The 13,459-nt window shown below is 33.1% G+C and overlaps 1 protein-coding gene across 1 annotated transcript in view; it reads left to right on the top strand.

The window, feature by feature from the left end:
• The first annotated feature begins 967 nt into the window (after positions 1 to 967).
• Positions 968 to 13,459, top strand: part of LOC129229387 (uncharacterized) — a 47,137-nt gene continuing 34,645 nt past the window's right edge. Inside the window, exon 1 of the mRNA XM_054863683.1 lies at positions 968 to 1,137. Within this exon, the coding sequence (XP_054719658.1) occupies positions 1,036 to 1,137 (102 nt within the window). The 5' untranslated portion in view covers positions 968 to 1,035. The remainder of the gene's footprint in view (positions 1,138 to 13,459) is intronic.

Here is a 13,459-nt window from a genome sequence, read left to right as displayed (position 1 = left end):
GAGTCGTAGGTGCCAACTTTGGCTGTTTTTGAAAAAATCCGCCAACGCGACCCGGTTACCGTAATTCTACCCAGCTAAGATCAAATTAAAATAATTCTCGCTCAAAACGTAATTTATTTCACGAGTTTAATTACTCGCGACATTTACAAAAATTTAATCAAATCCTTTAGATTAATAGTAGGGAAAAAAAAGGGAAATATTTGGACTCGTGGGGTTACCATAAAGCAACAGATAGAAAGCGGGTTGCCAAAATAAATAAGTATCGCAAAAAATTTGGCGACCGCGCCAGATTCCCAATTATCGAAATATCCCCCATATTTTAAGTAAATAGAACCGATTATACTTTCAATTTAAATTGAAGGCTACTGCACAAATGCTACAGTAAACAAAAACAACAAACGAGTGTTGAATTGAGTTGCCAATTTAGAATTGAAAATTTCTAACAGCAACATTTCATTAATTCTAAAATAAACCATGCATTTAAAACAGACGCCATTGATGTTTTTCTGCACTTGCGAGGGATTTTCCAAACTTATGACAGTTCGAGAGCAATTGCAATTTTTGCGAGGGAATCGGGACTAAGGACAATCGCAATGTTACACTTGAATTCAAATTGGGGAAAGAGCGATCGCAGCGATGCATCGCGATCGGCCGTGTTTCACTTGAATCCCTGTCTATCTATACATAGACGTTATGAGTGCGTTCGACGAGCACGACCGAGAGCGACCGGTTAGTTAATCACGTGACAGCTAATGATCACGTGCTCCAATCAACTGCTTAGAATGGTAACCACTGCGGTAACCGGTTGATCATAGAACGACGCGGTAAGTAACTGGTTACTGGTTACTTACCGGTCGACCGGTGAGGTTCGTCGAACGCAACCTATGTGAACAGCATCCTTGACCGGTTACTTATACGAACACACCCTGGCCAGTATGTAACCATGTGTACCGTGATGGCAACATTGCTACATACATATTTACTGTTACTCCGGAAAGTTAAATAAGGATATATATAACGACTTGAATAAGAGATATGAATACCCAAAATCTGTCTTCGTTATTTAATGTTTTCAAATGTAATGTTAAAAATCTTACGAAAACATGCTATGCAAATTCTTACTTGTCAAAGAGCAAGGTAATATCTTAGTTGGAACACTTGTATTGAAGTTGTGTAATGTTGTCAGCGTTGCCAAATGTCCCAGCTTTTAAGGGACAGTCCCGTATTTTGAGACATTGTCCCGCGTCCCGGTGAACTTCGAGACGGGCAAAGTCTTGTATTCTGGCCAAGAGTAACTGATACTGTTGTGGAAACAGTTTGAGTATAAATGCTATGTTCTGTGTGTCTATATCATAATGTCTTTCGTAGTGAAGAGGCACGCGCATACATCTTGGTACTGGAGGATTGCAACGAGCCCTGTCGCTTTGTTGAACATTAACCGCATCCCAGAGCATCAAAAATAAGTTTAACTATTCACAGGCCGAATAGCCTTATATTGCCCTTGATTGTGGCAGATTAACGACTATCCGGTATTCGGCGAAATCAGTATTTGTTGCATCGCTACTTCATGTACATTGTCGCTAGGGTCCCAGAGCGTTCTGAGCCCTCTACCGTTAATATTAGAAGCCTGTCCCGTATCCGCAGCTTTTTAAATTCGGCAACCGCGATTATTGTGCTCACTTGCTTTGTCAAAAAATCATATTTTTGAAACTACTGCACATAGTACAATTACTGACACATGAATGTAAAGTGAAATTATAAATATTAAAGTGTTTTTTCAATTACAAATGCTATTTTCAATTGCAATTGTGAGCCGATTGTTGCAGGTCAAATGTGTAATCGTCGCATATTTATCGGCATTATTATAACGGACGGAGCTCAAGGACTGTCCCCGATCGATTTTTCTTTAATAGGTTAAATTCAATTCCTCCACCCCCTTTGCATTCGACATTGAAGTTTCAAAAACGCAATTTTAGACAAATGTTGAACATTTTATGGGAAGGAGGTTCTGAAGCTCTTCCCTGTTAAAGTTTTCAAAACTATATGGTGCTACGAACTACAGCGATGTTTTATATTCAGGGGCTATTTCACTTAAAATTTTTGTAAGTGTAGTTTAAAAAACCTAATTGCTTATGATGTTGGAGGACGGCAATATAGTGACCCTTGTCCAAATATTTTCTGAAATTCAAGTCTTAAAAACACAATATTTTGTAACATTAAGGCCAGTAATTTTTCGAAATTAAAGCTCCAAAAACACAGTTTTAAGCGATTTTCGATGTTGTTCAGTACAGTCGACTTCCGCTACAACGCGATCCGACTTACGCGAAATGGCTACAACGCGAATTTTTCCCGAGTAACGAATTTTAGAGCTAACGCGAAATTTTCGTCCAAAACACGAATTTTCTTGGAAGGAAGTATCTGTTTCGTTATTGGCTACAAAATATTTATTTCGTAAATGTTATTACATCCCTTTAAGCATCACTGACAGCGAAAGTTCTCACACCAAACTAATCTACGCATCCCGTTGTTAGTACATCAAAAAAGCACTCAGCATCTTTCATTTATTCATTTTTTTCATTCTAAATATTAAAGTGTATGAAATTTTTGGAACCTCAGTGGCACCTTTATCTAAAGCTTGTGAAGATGAGAAGAAAAAGAAAGTTTCTGATTTAAAAAAAAAGCCTTAGATTCTCGATATGCTTGAACAACTACAAAACGTCGACGGTAGCACGACATTAATCTGAGTGAATCTTCCATACGTAAAATTGAAAGTCAAAACAAAAAGATATCCGTAAAAGTTCAGAACTTAGTTTCAACATTTACGCTTGCAGAGCAGTCTAGCAAAGTAAATATTATTGAAATAGAAGCTGCTCTTGTATTGTGGATTAAAGATATAAGAAAGAGAGGGGCTGTTGCCCCAAATTGAAGCATTATAAAAGAAAAGGCGAAGGTGGATTTTTTTGGTTTAAACCAATTGGTTTTTTTGAAAAAACCATGCGGTTTTTTTAAAAAATGGTTTTTTTTTTTAAAAAAGCCAAAAAAAGAAATCCATTTTACAGGTTTACATTGATTTCCCCACACATATTGAAAAATGTAAAATTCCATTGATGCTAAGTTCCCAGCTAAGTTGCAGAAATAAATACTAAAATTGCAAAGTTGCTTCTTCAAAATGTATTACAAGCTTTAATCGAAAAAAAATATTAATATATTTTTTCTTTTATATATGTGCCATAAAGCAGGTTTCAGTCAACTTCCATCATTATGTTTAATTTGCATGATTAGTTAAGATTTACTAAGGATTGAATCTTTTATTGTAGATGCAATCCATTACATTGCTCACTCCTGTTGCAGTGGTGTGGCATTTTTGCCCATTTATTTGCATTTTCCTGGAATTTTAACTTTGACTTGTAAGGTAATCAACAGTCTAACTTAATTGTTTGCACCTAAAAATTGAGATTTGTTCTGCAGGTGAACACATATAATATTTTTTGAATCAAATTAAAAAAAAAATTATACTTCATATTATGATACATAATAGTTCCTTATATTATAATGTAAGAAGATTAAAAAACAAATTTTTAAATTCCCAGAATAATATATATGTTATTTAGTACTTTCAACAAAAAGCAAGTTTTGAAGCTTTTCCAGAGCCTAATCAATTTTTGAGTTATGAATTATATCTAAATGACGAAAATATATGCACTGCACTTTTCTGAAGCTGGTTTTAGTAATGTTGAAGACTTTTAAAGATGGTTGCATTGCATTTTTCAAATTCTTTTTCCTGGCTTTTCCACCACTCAGTCACTGTTGCAGAAGATATAATGTTTTTGGCAAAAAAAATTTCTTGAAATAGAATTTGCTACACATTTATTTGTTCTAAAGAGTTTGCATTTAATATTTTTTAAACTTCAATGCTGGATGCAACATGTATGCCAGTAAATAAGCTGTAATTTAAGCCATGTTACACCAATTTTTGTATTTTTGATTTGGTTCTTTGTTTTAGCGATAGTCGATATCTTTTCCAAGTCTTTCCAAAATAAGAACGGAGTCGAATATAGAGCAGCACTTTTTTTTAAAACTTTGTCAGTACAACAGCAATCGATTTTTTGACTGTTCAATCATGTACTGTTGTACATTTTGCTTTACTTCAATATTTGCGACATTGTGTATATAAAAATTAGCATTATGTAAGATCAGAAAGAAAAAATATGAAAATTGTTCTTTTGAAAAGATTATGCTTAAAAATATAACTTTTACCTTTATTCGATAATTATTCATATTATGTTGGTTTTATAAAGTTTTTTTTCTTGGATCTTCATTATATTTTATCTTAACCCGCATCACAACCACTTCTTGAAGTATTTCGTATCATAAAGGGTCTATATATACATGCATACTAATATGTTAATCAAGTCAAACATTTCAATCAATATTTCCCCGCAGAAAGCTATTTTAATTATTTAATTTAGTTACAAGATTTTGTTCTTATCTCTTTAATTAATCAAGAAATTAGGTATAATGTGACTATTGAATAACTGTTAATTACATGGAACCTTAATTACCTTCCGAAAATTAATTGTTTTTCTCGCAAATAGTATTTAAACCAAAAACCTTAAACCAAAAAAACCTGGTTTAAACCAAAAAAAACGTTTTTTTTTTTGGGTTTTTTGAAAAAACAGGTTTTTTTACCAACACTGCAATCTGATCATGGAGCATAAATCATCATTATCTTTATTTTTTAACTCATGAATGTACAATACCTATTATAGTTCAGCATTTTATTATTAATACATACTTTGCTTACCGTGTTGTTTTATTTTATGCCTATATCTCCCATTCATTTTGAGCATTTAAAATATTTCATGTTGAATAAAAAATTTTTTTATTTTTTAAATACGGTAAAAGTTCAGTTCTTTATTTAAGAAATTATGGTGTATAGTTAAGGAATTTTTTTTAAGCAGTTTGCGGGGTGTTTATAAGTGTCTAAAAGAATTTGGTATGCTTTAAAAAATTGTTTTACGCATATTTTTCCACAACGTGAAATTTCAACTTACGTGAGGAGTCTTGGAACGCATCCTTCACGTAAGTCGGGACTCAACTGTAATTGGGGGTATTTAACTTGGAAAATTCGCGAAATTGAAATTTAAGATGCTCCATAATGTTTCCGGTGTGTGATGGGGGGAGGCGGGGGGCTTCCGATGAGTAGTATTTGGAACACTTTCTTATTTTCAGACGAACTAAAAAAGAGAAGAAATAGGGAGGGGGGGGGGGAGGAATTAGCTGATCAACAAGCAGGTTACTTTTGGAAATTTTTAATTCAAAGATTTATTTTTAAACAAAATCAAGATCTTCCCCCAACATTACTATTAATTTCCAAAAATCACTTTTTTTTTCCAAAGACCTGTTCTTTTCTGGTTTATTCTATTTTGACACGCCTATTATATGGTTGGTTGTTCATTCATGTGAGCGCCAGTTAAAGGATTAAAAGTAAATTTTTTCCCGTCCGAGAGATTTGAGATATCGAGGTTGTACTGTAATATGTATACAACTTAAAAAGCTAGTACATTGTTGAACACCATATACACTACAGATGTATTTATCCCTTAGTAATAATTCAGTGATTTATAGAATCCTTTAAAAATAGGAATTAATAGGAAAAAACAGGATATTTTTCAAAAATTTTTAAAAAGTAGGAAAATAGGAGGTCTGCAGGATTTTTATAGGGTCCCCTGCAGGGGTCTGCCCAGGATTTTTATAAGGTCCGTTTTCTGTGAAAAATCAAATAATTTAGTGAAAAATCAATGAATTTTATGAAAAACCAATTAGTTTTGTGAAAAATTAAATAATTTTGAAAAAAAAAAAAACGAAATTTAAAGATTTGAGATCATGCAAACTGCATCGTTGAAATTCTTATTTGGGTGTTTTCCTATTTTCTGTAGAAAATATCATTCTTGAGAGTTTTCCTAGTATTTGTGTGTGGGTGGGGGGGGGGGGACCAACATTATTCTCCAGATAGGCGCCCCTCAAAGGCTTCAAGTATCAATATATACCATTCTACATTATGTTAAATTTTCAGTTAGTGCTTAACGATTAAAGTGAGATAGCAATTCCCTTCACTTTCTTGATTTTATACCTCCTCCCTCAACTGGTTCCTACAGCCCCTCAAAGAGCTCACCTTACTTAAAAGACATACTTTGTTCTTCTTTTGTAGTAAAAAGTTTACGAGCGCATAAAAGGTTAATTACTATATTTAGGGAAAAAAAAAACTAGAAAAACCGTGATGTTGTGAAGCCAAAAAGTCGAGCCAAGTAGCGAGGCGACTGTATCACATTACATTTTATTATTGTTTGAAAATAAGGTATGGATCATTTGACAAACAATTAAATAAAAATCCGGAACAAATCTGATATACCCCCCTCTTGGCGACTTTTTCCTGTTGGCGCCAAAAAAGCGTCGCCAAGAAAACTATGTATGACGTCATATGTCATACATCGTTCTTAGCGATGCTTTTTTAGCGCCAACAGGAAAAATTCAAATTATGTCATTAATTATTTAATGAAATTAATGCATTAATTTTTTTCCGTTGTTTCTCCGGGATACGAGCCCTCGGTCTCATAGTACTTTCGTAATGAGACCTCGGCTCGCCGGCCCTGCCTCGGTCTCATTACGAAAGTACTATGAGACCTCGGGCTCGCCAGGACCTCGCTGCCGCTCGGTCCGTTATCCCTCCGACTTTTAATATACATCACAGTCGGATATAAGTCACAGATCTCCTCCGTTCAGTATACAATAAAGTCACAGATTTTATGTGAAATTAACACCATTTTTGTGCTACAAAAATGCCAACCAGACCAAAATACAAACTACCAGAAACACACTAAAAACACAATAATTCAAAATATGTTCACTTACCTTTTTACTTTTCTTTTACTTCCTCACGTGAGGCAGTGCACATATGTTCCGCTCTTAGGAATATTTGTTCGGATTTTAATTCAATGTAATTTAATATTTCTTCATTAATATAATTTCGCCAATCGGCTAAAGTTTGTGATGAAAAAAAATATTGACTTTCAATATCAGCAGTTTTGGTCCCAATTAAAATCTCATATGTTATCAAAAAAATCTCCTCTATTTTCAACTTGCTAGAACTAAACCATGACCCACTCCTGATCGTTGCTTCTTTTCCACAAACAACACCCCCAATAACCTTTCTACAAAAAAAAATTAACCCATCTGAACATTTTTTAGTTTTTTTAATTTTCATAACAGAATTACATCTAGAACATAACATTTCATTCTTAAGTAAACCAATTTCCCTTAAAAATTCTAAAAAAACCTCTTTATTTTCAATTAGTTTAAATATAAAAATCTATTTAGGACTCCGGTACGTCCAAACGTTGGACGACCTGACGAAAAAGAAAAAGAAGATTCATTCAAAAATTTCAATTGATACATTTGGACAACATCACAAACCGAACTCATAATTAAAATAGAAAATTCAACTAAATTAACATTAAAAAACAACAAGAAAAAGAATACTCTAAAATAAAGTTTGAATTGAAACTTTATTTTAGAGTATTCAACTTAAAATCTCCCTAAGAGCGAACATATGAGCACCTACCTCCTACCACACATACACGTGCAAAAAGACAAACTTCGAGAAACTACTTTCCAGCGTTCAAGTTGCAAAACCAGGGTTGCCAAGTTATCGCCTTATTGGCGATTTTCGTATCGAGCGAAAAATTAAAATCTCGCCAAGAGGGGGGCATATCAGAGGAGGCCAAAAACATTTGCTTAAAAACTAGGGGGACAAAATAATAACTCTGCCCATGACTAAAAAAGTAGGGGGCGCTTCCCCCCTATGCTCTCCCCCCTAGTTAATGCCAATGATATTAGTGAAATGAACTTAAACTGCAAGTAGATAAGGGGGAAAATGTGATCGCTTCAGATAGAAATACCAGCTTTAAGATTATCACCATTCAACAGCCTCTGGCTTTAAACTATTATAGTAACTCATTTAGAAAATACTCCCATCATTTTACTAGCTTGGCAGTGTTTATGTTTTTAACGATGTTTGAATGTTAACATGGGGGAAAATGATATGGATTTGAATTTTCAATGCTAACAAGGATGATTAACTTTAATAAACTTTTTTATTTACCATTTTTATACTTTTGATGCCTTCATTTTGAAAAATGTTATCTTTTTACATCTGATAGGCGAATCATATTTTATTCTTTTTTCAAGCCAACTTCACTTTATTAGTATGCAAATAAATGAAAATCCTATTTATTTCTGACAACGCTTATTTCAAGTTTTTTAAGCAAAATTCCATTTTTTTTTACGAGTCAAAAATTAAAATACTGTATTGATAGTTTAATTTTATTTTTGCTTCAACTGTTTCGATAGATATTAATGATACGTTTATCATGATCCTCTAAAATGTAATTCAAAATTAATTTCATAAAAATAAACTCTTTTACAAGTCGTAGGCCTTCACTTTCAGGATTGCGATCTCTTTGCATTCCGCTATCTATGGGATTCAGATTTTCTATGTTTAATACGCTTTTTTAAGAAGTAAACAAAAAATATTTATTTTATTAAAATTTCAAAATTTATAAATTTTAAATGAAATTCTGAGCTCTTTAGAAGTGTTTTGGCTCACACCTGACATAATTTAATTTTAGTTTTTGTTTCTATTATTTTAAATACTATTCGCAACTCCAGCGCTCGAATACGCTACCTTGCAGTGATTTACAAAACTGCCGGAAAAGCTAAAACATTGCCACATTGCGTTTCACGTAAGTCTGTTGACTTAAACATAGGCAGTTTGTTCTGAGTATTTATTAACGCAATCGATGTGTCTTGGATTGCTTTCAGCAACAGAAAGTGTTCGAGCTTCTCAAAATAATGTTAGTTTTCATTATTTCCCTCTAAAAAGTGATTTGATTGAGAAATGGTGAAAGCGCGTTAACACCAGAAAACTCTGGATTAACAAACTTGGATAACGTTATACCAGGTAAAAATTTTATTGTTTTGTGTGAATTTGTAAGAATATGGGTTTTTTTAATCTTAAATTAATTTAACAAACCATATTTTACAGCAGCATTTAGTTGGAATAGACAGTATGCAAAATTTTTTCGTGAATATATTATCGTAGAACGAAATGAAAAATGTTTAACCGAGAAAGAATTTATTTTGTTGCTTTTATTCTCAGCTGAAAGGTTTCGCCAAATTTGTTTAGGGTTATAGTTTTAGTATTGTGCGAGCTAAGTATCCTTGGCGAGATTTCGCGTTTTTAGTTAAACCATTTTTAATTTTTATCATGAGTGGAATAAAATGGTAGTAAGATTACAGAATTCGATAAGTAAAAAGAAATAATGGTCAATCAACTGAAAAGAAAACTACCACCATATATCCGTGAGAATTTCGTTGATGATTCGCATAACATGACACAATTGAATCTAAGCTCAGAAATTAAAAAAATCAAAACAGAAAAATTTTAAATTAACCGATTCAGGAATTCGAGAGAAATAACTCAGCTACAAATGCAAAACAATAAGCGCTAACCAAGCAAGTCAAAAAAGTATCTTCTTTTGATTATAATTTGTAATGTCATATTGAATTTTCTAGCATTAATTGTTATTCTTCTCAGGCTACAATTATTATTTAGTTTTATCAAGAATTGATAAATATCGAATTCAACAACGTGGAAATAGCTGCTTAGAACTAAGAACCTCTGTAGTTTGCATTAATGTTTGACATTTAGTAATGCTTCTTGAATTCTCATTTCTTTCTACGTGGGCCAGAATATCCACAAGACTTTGAAAATTAATTTAAAAAGAATAAAGCGAAAAAATCATGCATATAAACAAAATTTACTAGACTTATTACCATTTTCATTGTTGCCACATGCGTTTGTTTTAGTTTTTTCGTTCGCCATTAGTCAGTGACTGCAGTGCCCCCTATAGTTCGTTGGAGTTGCGAATACACTTATAGAAAATTTAACAATGTAGAATGGTATATATTGATACTTGAAGCCTTTGAGGGGCGCCCATCTGGAGTACAATGTTGGTTCCCCCCCCCCCTCAAATACTAGGGAAACTCTCAAGAATGATATTCTCTACAGAAAATAGGAAAACACCCAACTAAAAATTTCAACAATGCAGTTTGCACCATCTCAAATCTTTAAATTTTGTTTTTACAATTTTTTTTTTGCAAAATTATTTAATTTTTCACAAAACTAATTGGTTTTTCACAAAATTCATTCATTTTTCACAGAAAACGGACCCTATAAAAATCCTGGGCAGACCCCTGCAGGGTCCGCAGACCTCCTATTTTCCCAATTTTTTAAAATTTTTGAAAAATATCCTGTTGTTTCCTATTAATTCCTATTTTTTTCAATGCATAATCTTGCTTCCGGCTTTTTACCCTGATTACTGTATTTTTGAGCACTTTATCTACAGGTTATCTGCTATGAAAGTGCAAAATTAATGATGCACCGATTATCTGTGCTTTTTTCCCCTCAAAGTTAAAACTATCAAACCTCAATTTACAGCAAAAAAAAAAAAAAAAGACAATGCCTGAAGGTTTTTTTTTACACAGATTTCCTTTTACTCTATTGATTGAAGATGTGTTAATTAAACAACCTTACAGATAAAAAAAAAGCTGTCTCTGTTTGCCCCACCCCCAGTAGTACAGTAAAATAAGCAAAAGGCAAACCACAAACATTCCCCCAAAAGGGTTTTAAATGTGCAAATAACTTCTTACCTTTCCAACAAGAAGGGGTAAAAGCTCCAGCATTTTGTGTGTTAGGTTTGAGGAAAGGGGGGTAAAAAAATCCTTTCTTTTTAAAATTTTATTAGTTAAAAAAGTTACTCAAAAATCGCAGAATCCACTCCATAACAGTAAAATAATAAAATCTAATAAACAAAAATGCTAATTAACCGGGGGCCGGGCGGGGAGGAGGGAAAGGGAGTTCCATGGCGCAGATTGTGCCATTGGAATTTTTAAAGAAGTTTTTTGGTAGTTTTTTTTTTTTTTTTTTTGAGGGCTTTTATTCTGGAAGGATATTTTGTAACGCTTGAGGGGTGCTCCATCGCTTTTTTTTGGGAGCGGGGGAGGTAGTTTGCATTTTAAAATCAAGTGAAGTACACAAACAAATTTCACTGATTTTTAACTTTCCTGAAATAGGTTACAATGCCTCACAAGCTCAATGACAGCTGGCGTAGCTACAGTTTCTGCTCTGCGCGGGCGATTCCCCTATTTGCCGCCCTTTCAATAAGACATATCTAATACATTAATCCGTCAAAAAATATTGAACTTAAAATTCAAAACTTTATTTAAGGAAGTGAAGAGGAAATATTTTAATCTATATTCTTCCTCCAAGACAAAAGGTTCAAGGGGGGGGGGGGGGTCAGGTGCCAATCTTAGAGAAATATTCTAAATTTACATCAAAAATTGCAGTTAAAAGTAGCATTTGGGGGGATGCGGTTCTCTCTTGAATCTTCATCAAAATTGAAGTCAGTTTTAGCCCTTGACGACTTTAGGAACTCAGGATCTTTTTTTAAATATTTTTCAAATTTAAGTTTTAAAAGTATAATTAAGTCTGTCTTAGAAGACTGTTAAGAGAATGAAGAAGGTTTAGAGGCTCATTACTTAAATATTTAAACTTTGAACGCTAAAAGCGCAATTGTATAGTCATATCAAAACCTTATATTTCGAAGGTTTTTTTTTTTTATTTTCTTCCAGTAATAAATAGATTTAAAGTATGATTCCTTTATTTAAATTTTTTCACATCAAAGGAGCTGAATTGTCGCCCCCAAAGATATGCCTCCGCCCCGCCCTAGCTACTGAGTATATAAAATCAGAAGGCTCATCCTAAAATGATCTAAGTGAGCTTAGAAACCAATTTAGTTGTGACTGGAGTTATTTAACTATTAAGAGCGCTGGAATGAGATGTCAAAAACTAAATCCCTGTGAAGCCCCCCCCCCCCAAAAAAAAGTCCAAATTAACTCCAATTTCATTTGTCCTTAATTAATTTACTTCAACTTTTGGATTGAACAAATTTGGATCTACTGGTTTTAATCCGGAATTCCCTCATTACAATCTAAATCATAGTATCGTCTTATTGTACCAGTATAGTATAGTGATGGAAGATGAAAGACATAAATATAAAAATTATTATATTTTACAAAAAGGGGGAAAGGGCGAGATTGGGTAAAACTTAAAAAGTAAGTAACATAGTCCATCCTCGACTACACTACTGTCTAAAGCTAATTTAAATCAAAATTTATCTAATTTACTTGATTAAAATGCTAGAAAAAACACAAGTAAGTTCTTTAATTCGATAGTATTGGTTTCAGAAAATGATGGTCACGGACGCAATGAAGGTCACTGCGCTCCCACCTCCCCCTAATAAATCTCCCACTGAAGCTTTTTGCTAATATATTAGTTAAACATTCTCTCAAAGCAAAACAATTTCCTGTTATTTTTATCTTGAATATAATTTCTAATTGTTTTCATTGATTGTCATATCTTTAATAAACATGGAATAGTTTTGTAGCTCTTTTTTCATAGTTACTTTTGTAATTATGATATTTCATAGTTGAAATTTTCTTCCTTTTTTAGAATATTATTTTCCTTTTTTTTTCCTATTTTTTAAAGCATAATTTTCCTATTTTTTCCTATTTATGAAATTTTTGCTCCTAGTTTTCCTATTATTTTGTTCCAAAAACTGTCTGCGGAGCCTGCCCCTTGAACTGTTTAAGAGGTGTTTCCCCCCCCCCCCTTATTTAGTAACACAATATAATGTCATAGTGTTTATAAAGAAATCTATGAATGAAAACAAGTTAATAACAAGCATTATAATAATTAAATTAGTTTAAAGTTGAAAGGACAATATTTTTTTCATAGACATTAAACTGCATACCTATAATTCATTTTTGTTTTCTAATTTAGTCAAAATTCATCTTTTGTTCTCTAGGCTATGGGCAGTTTTATCACATGATAATTGAGAAGGGCACAGTAACCTATGAACCACTTTTACACGAAACAAAGTTTACCACTTAATTCACTCCATCATTGTTCATAATACAGGGTTTCCTCCCCCCTAAGAGCGAGGGCGCATCCCTTAATATCGCAAAAAAGCAAGAGCCCTTCCAAATGACAAAAATACCCCTCATAACAACCCCCCTAAAAATTTCAATGGCGCAGTCTGCACCATGCCCCCCCCCCAGTTTTGCACCCCTGCGTAATAGTGAATGCTGTAATTTTTTTAGCCAAATATAACTGCATAAGAGGATTGATTGGTTGGGATACAACATGGGATGCACTGAATCAGGTTTTAAAATCATGATATTCCCAGCCTATTTGTGTTTTGGCCAAAGTAAATATAAAACATTCATTACCAATTGTTCCAAAAATTTCCAAACCTTTCCAAAAATACAGTCGTTTTTC

The sequence above is a fragment of the Uloborus diversus genome, chromosome 9 (assembly GCF_026930045.1).
Source record: "Uloborus diversus isolate 005 chromosome 9, Udiv.v.3.1, whole genome shotgun sequence".
NCBI classification, from domain to species: Eukaryota; Metazoa; Arthropoda; class Arachnida; order Araneae; family Uloboridae; genus Uloborus; species Uloborus diversus.
Note: the sequence above shows the minus strand (reverse complement) of the source record. Positions and strands in the feature narration are given on the sequence as shown.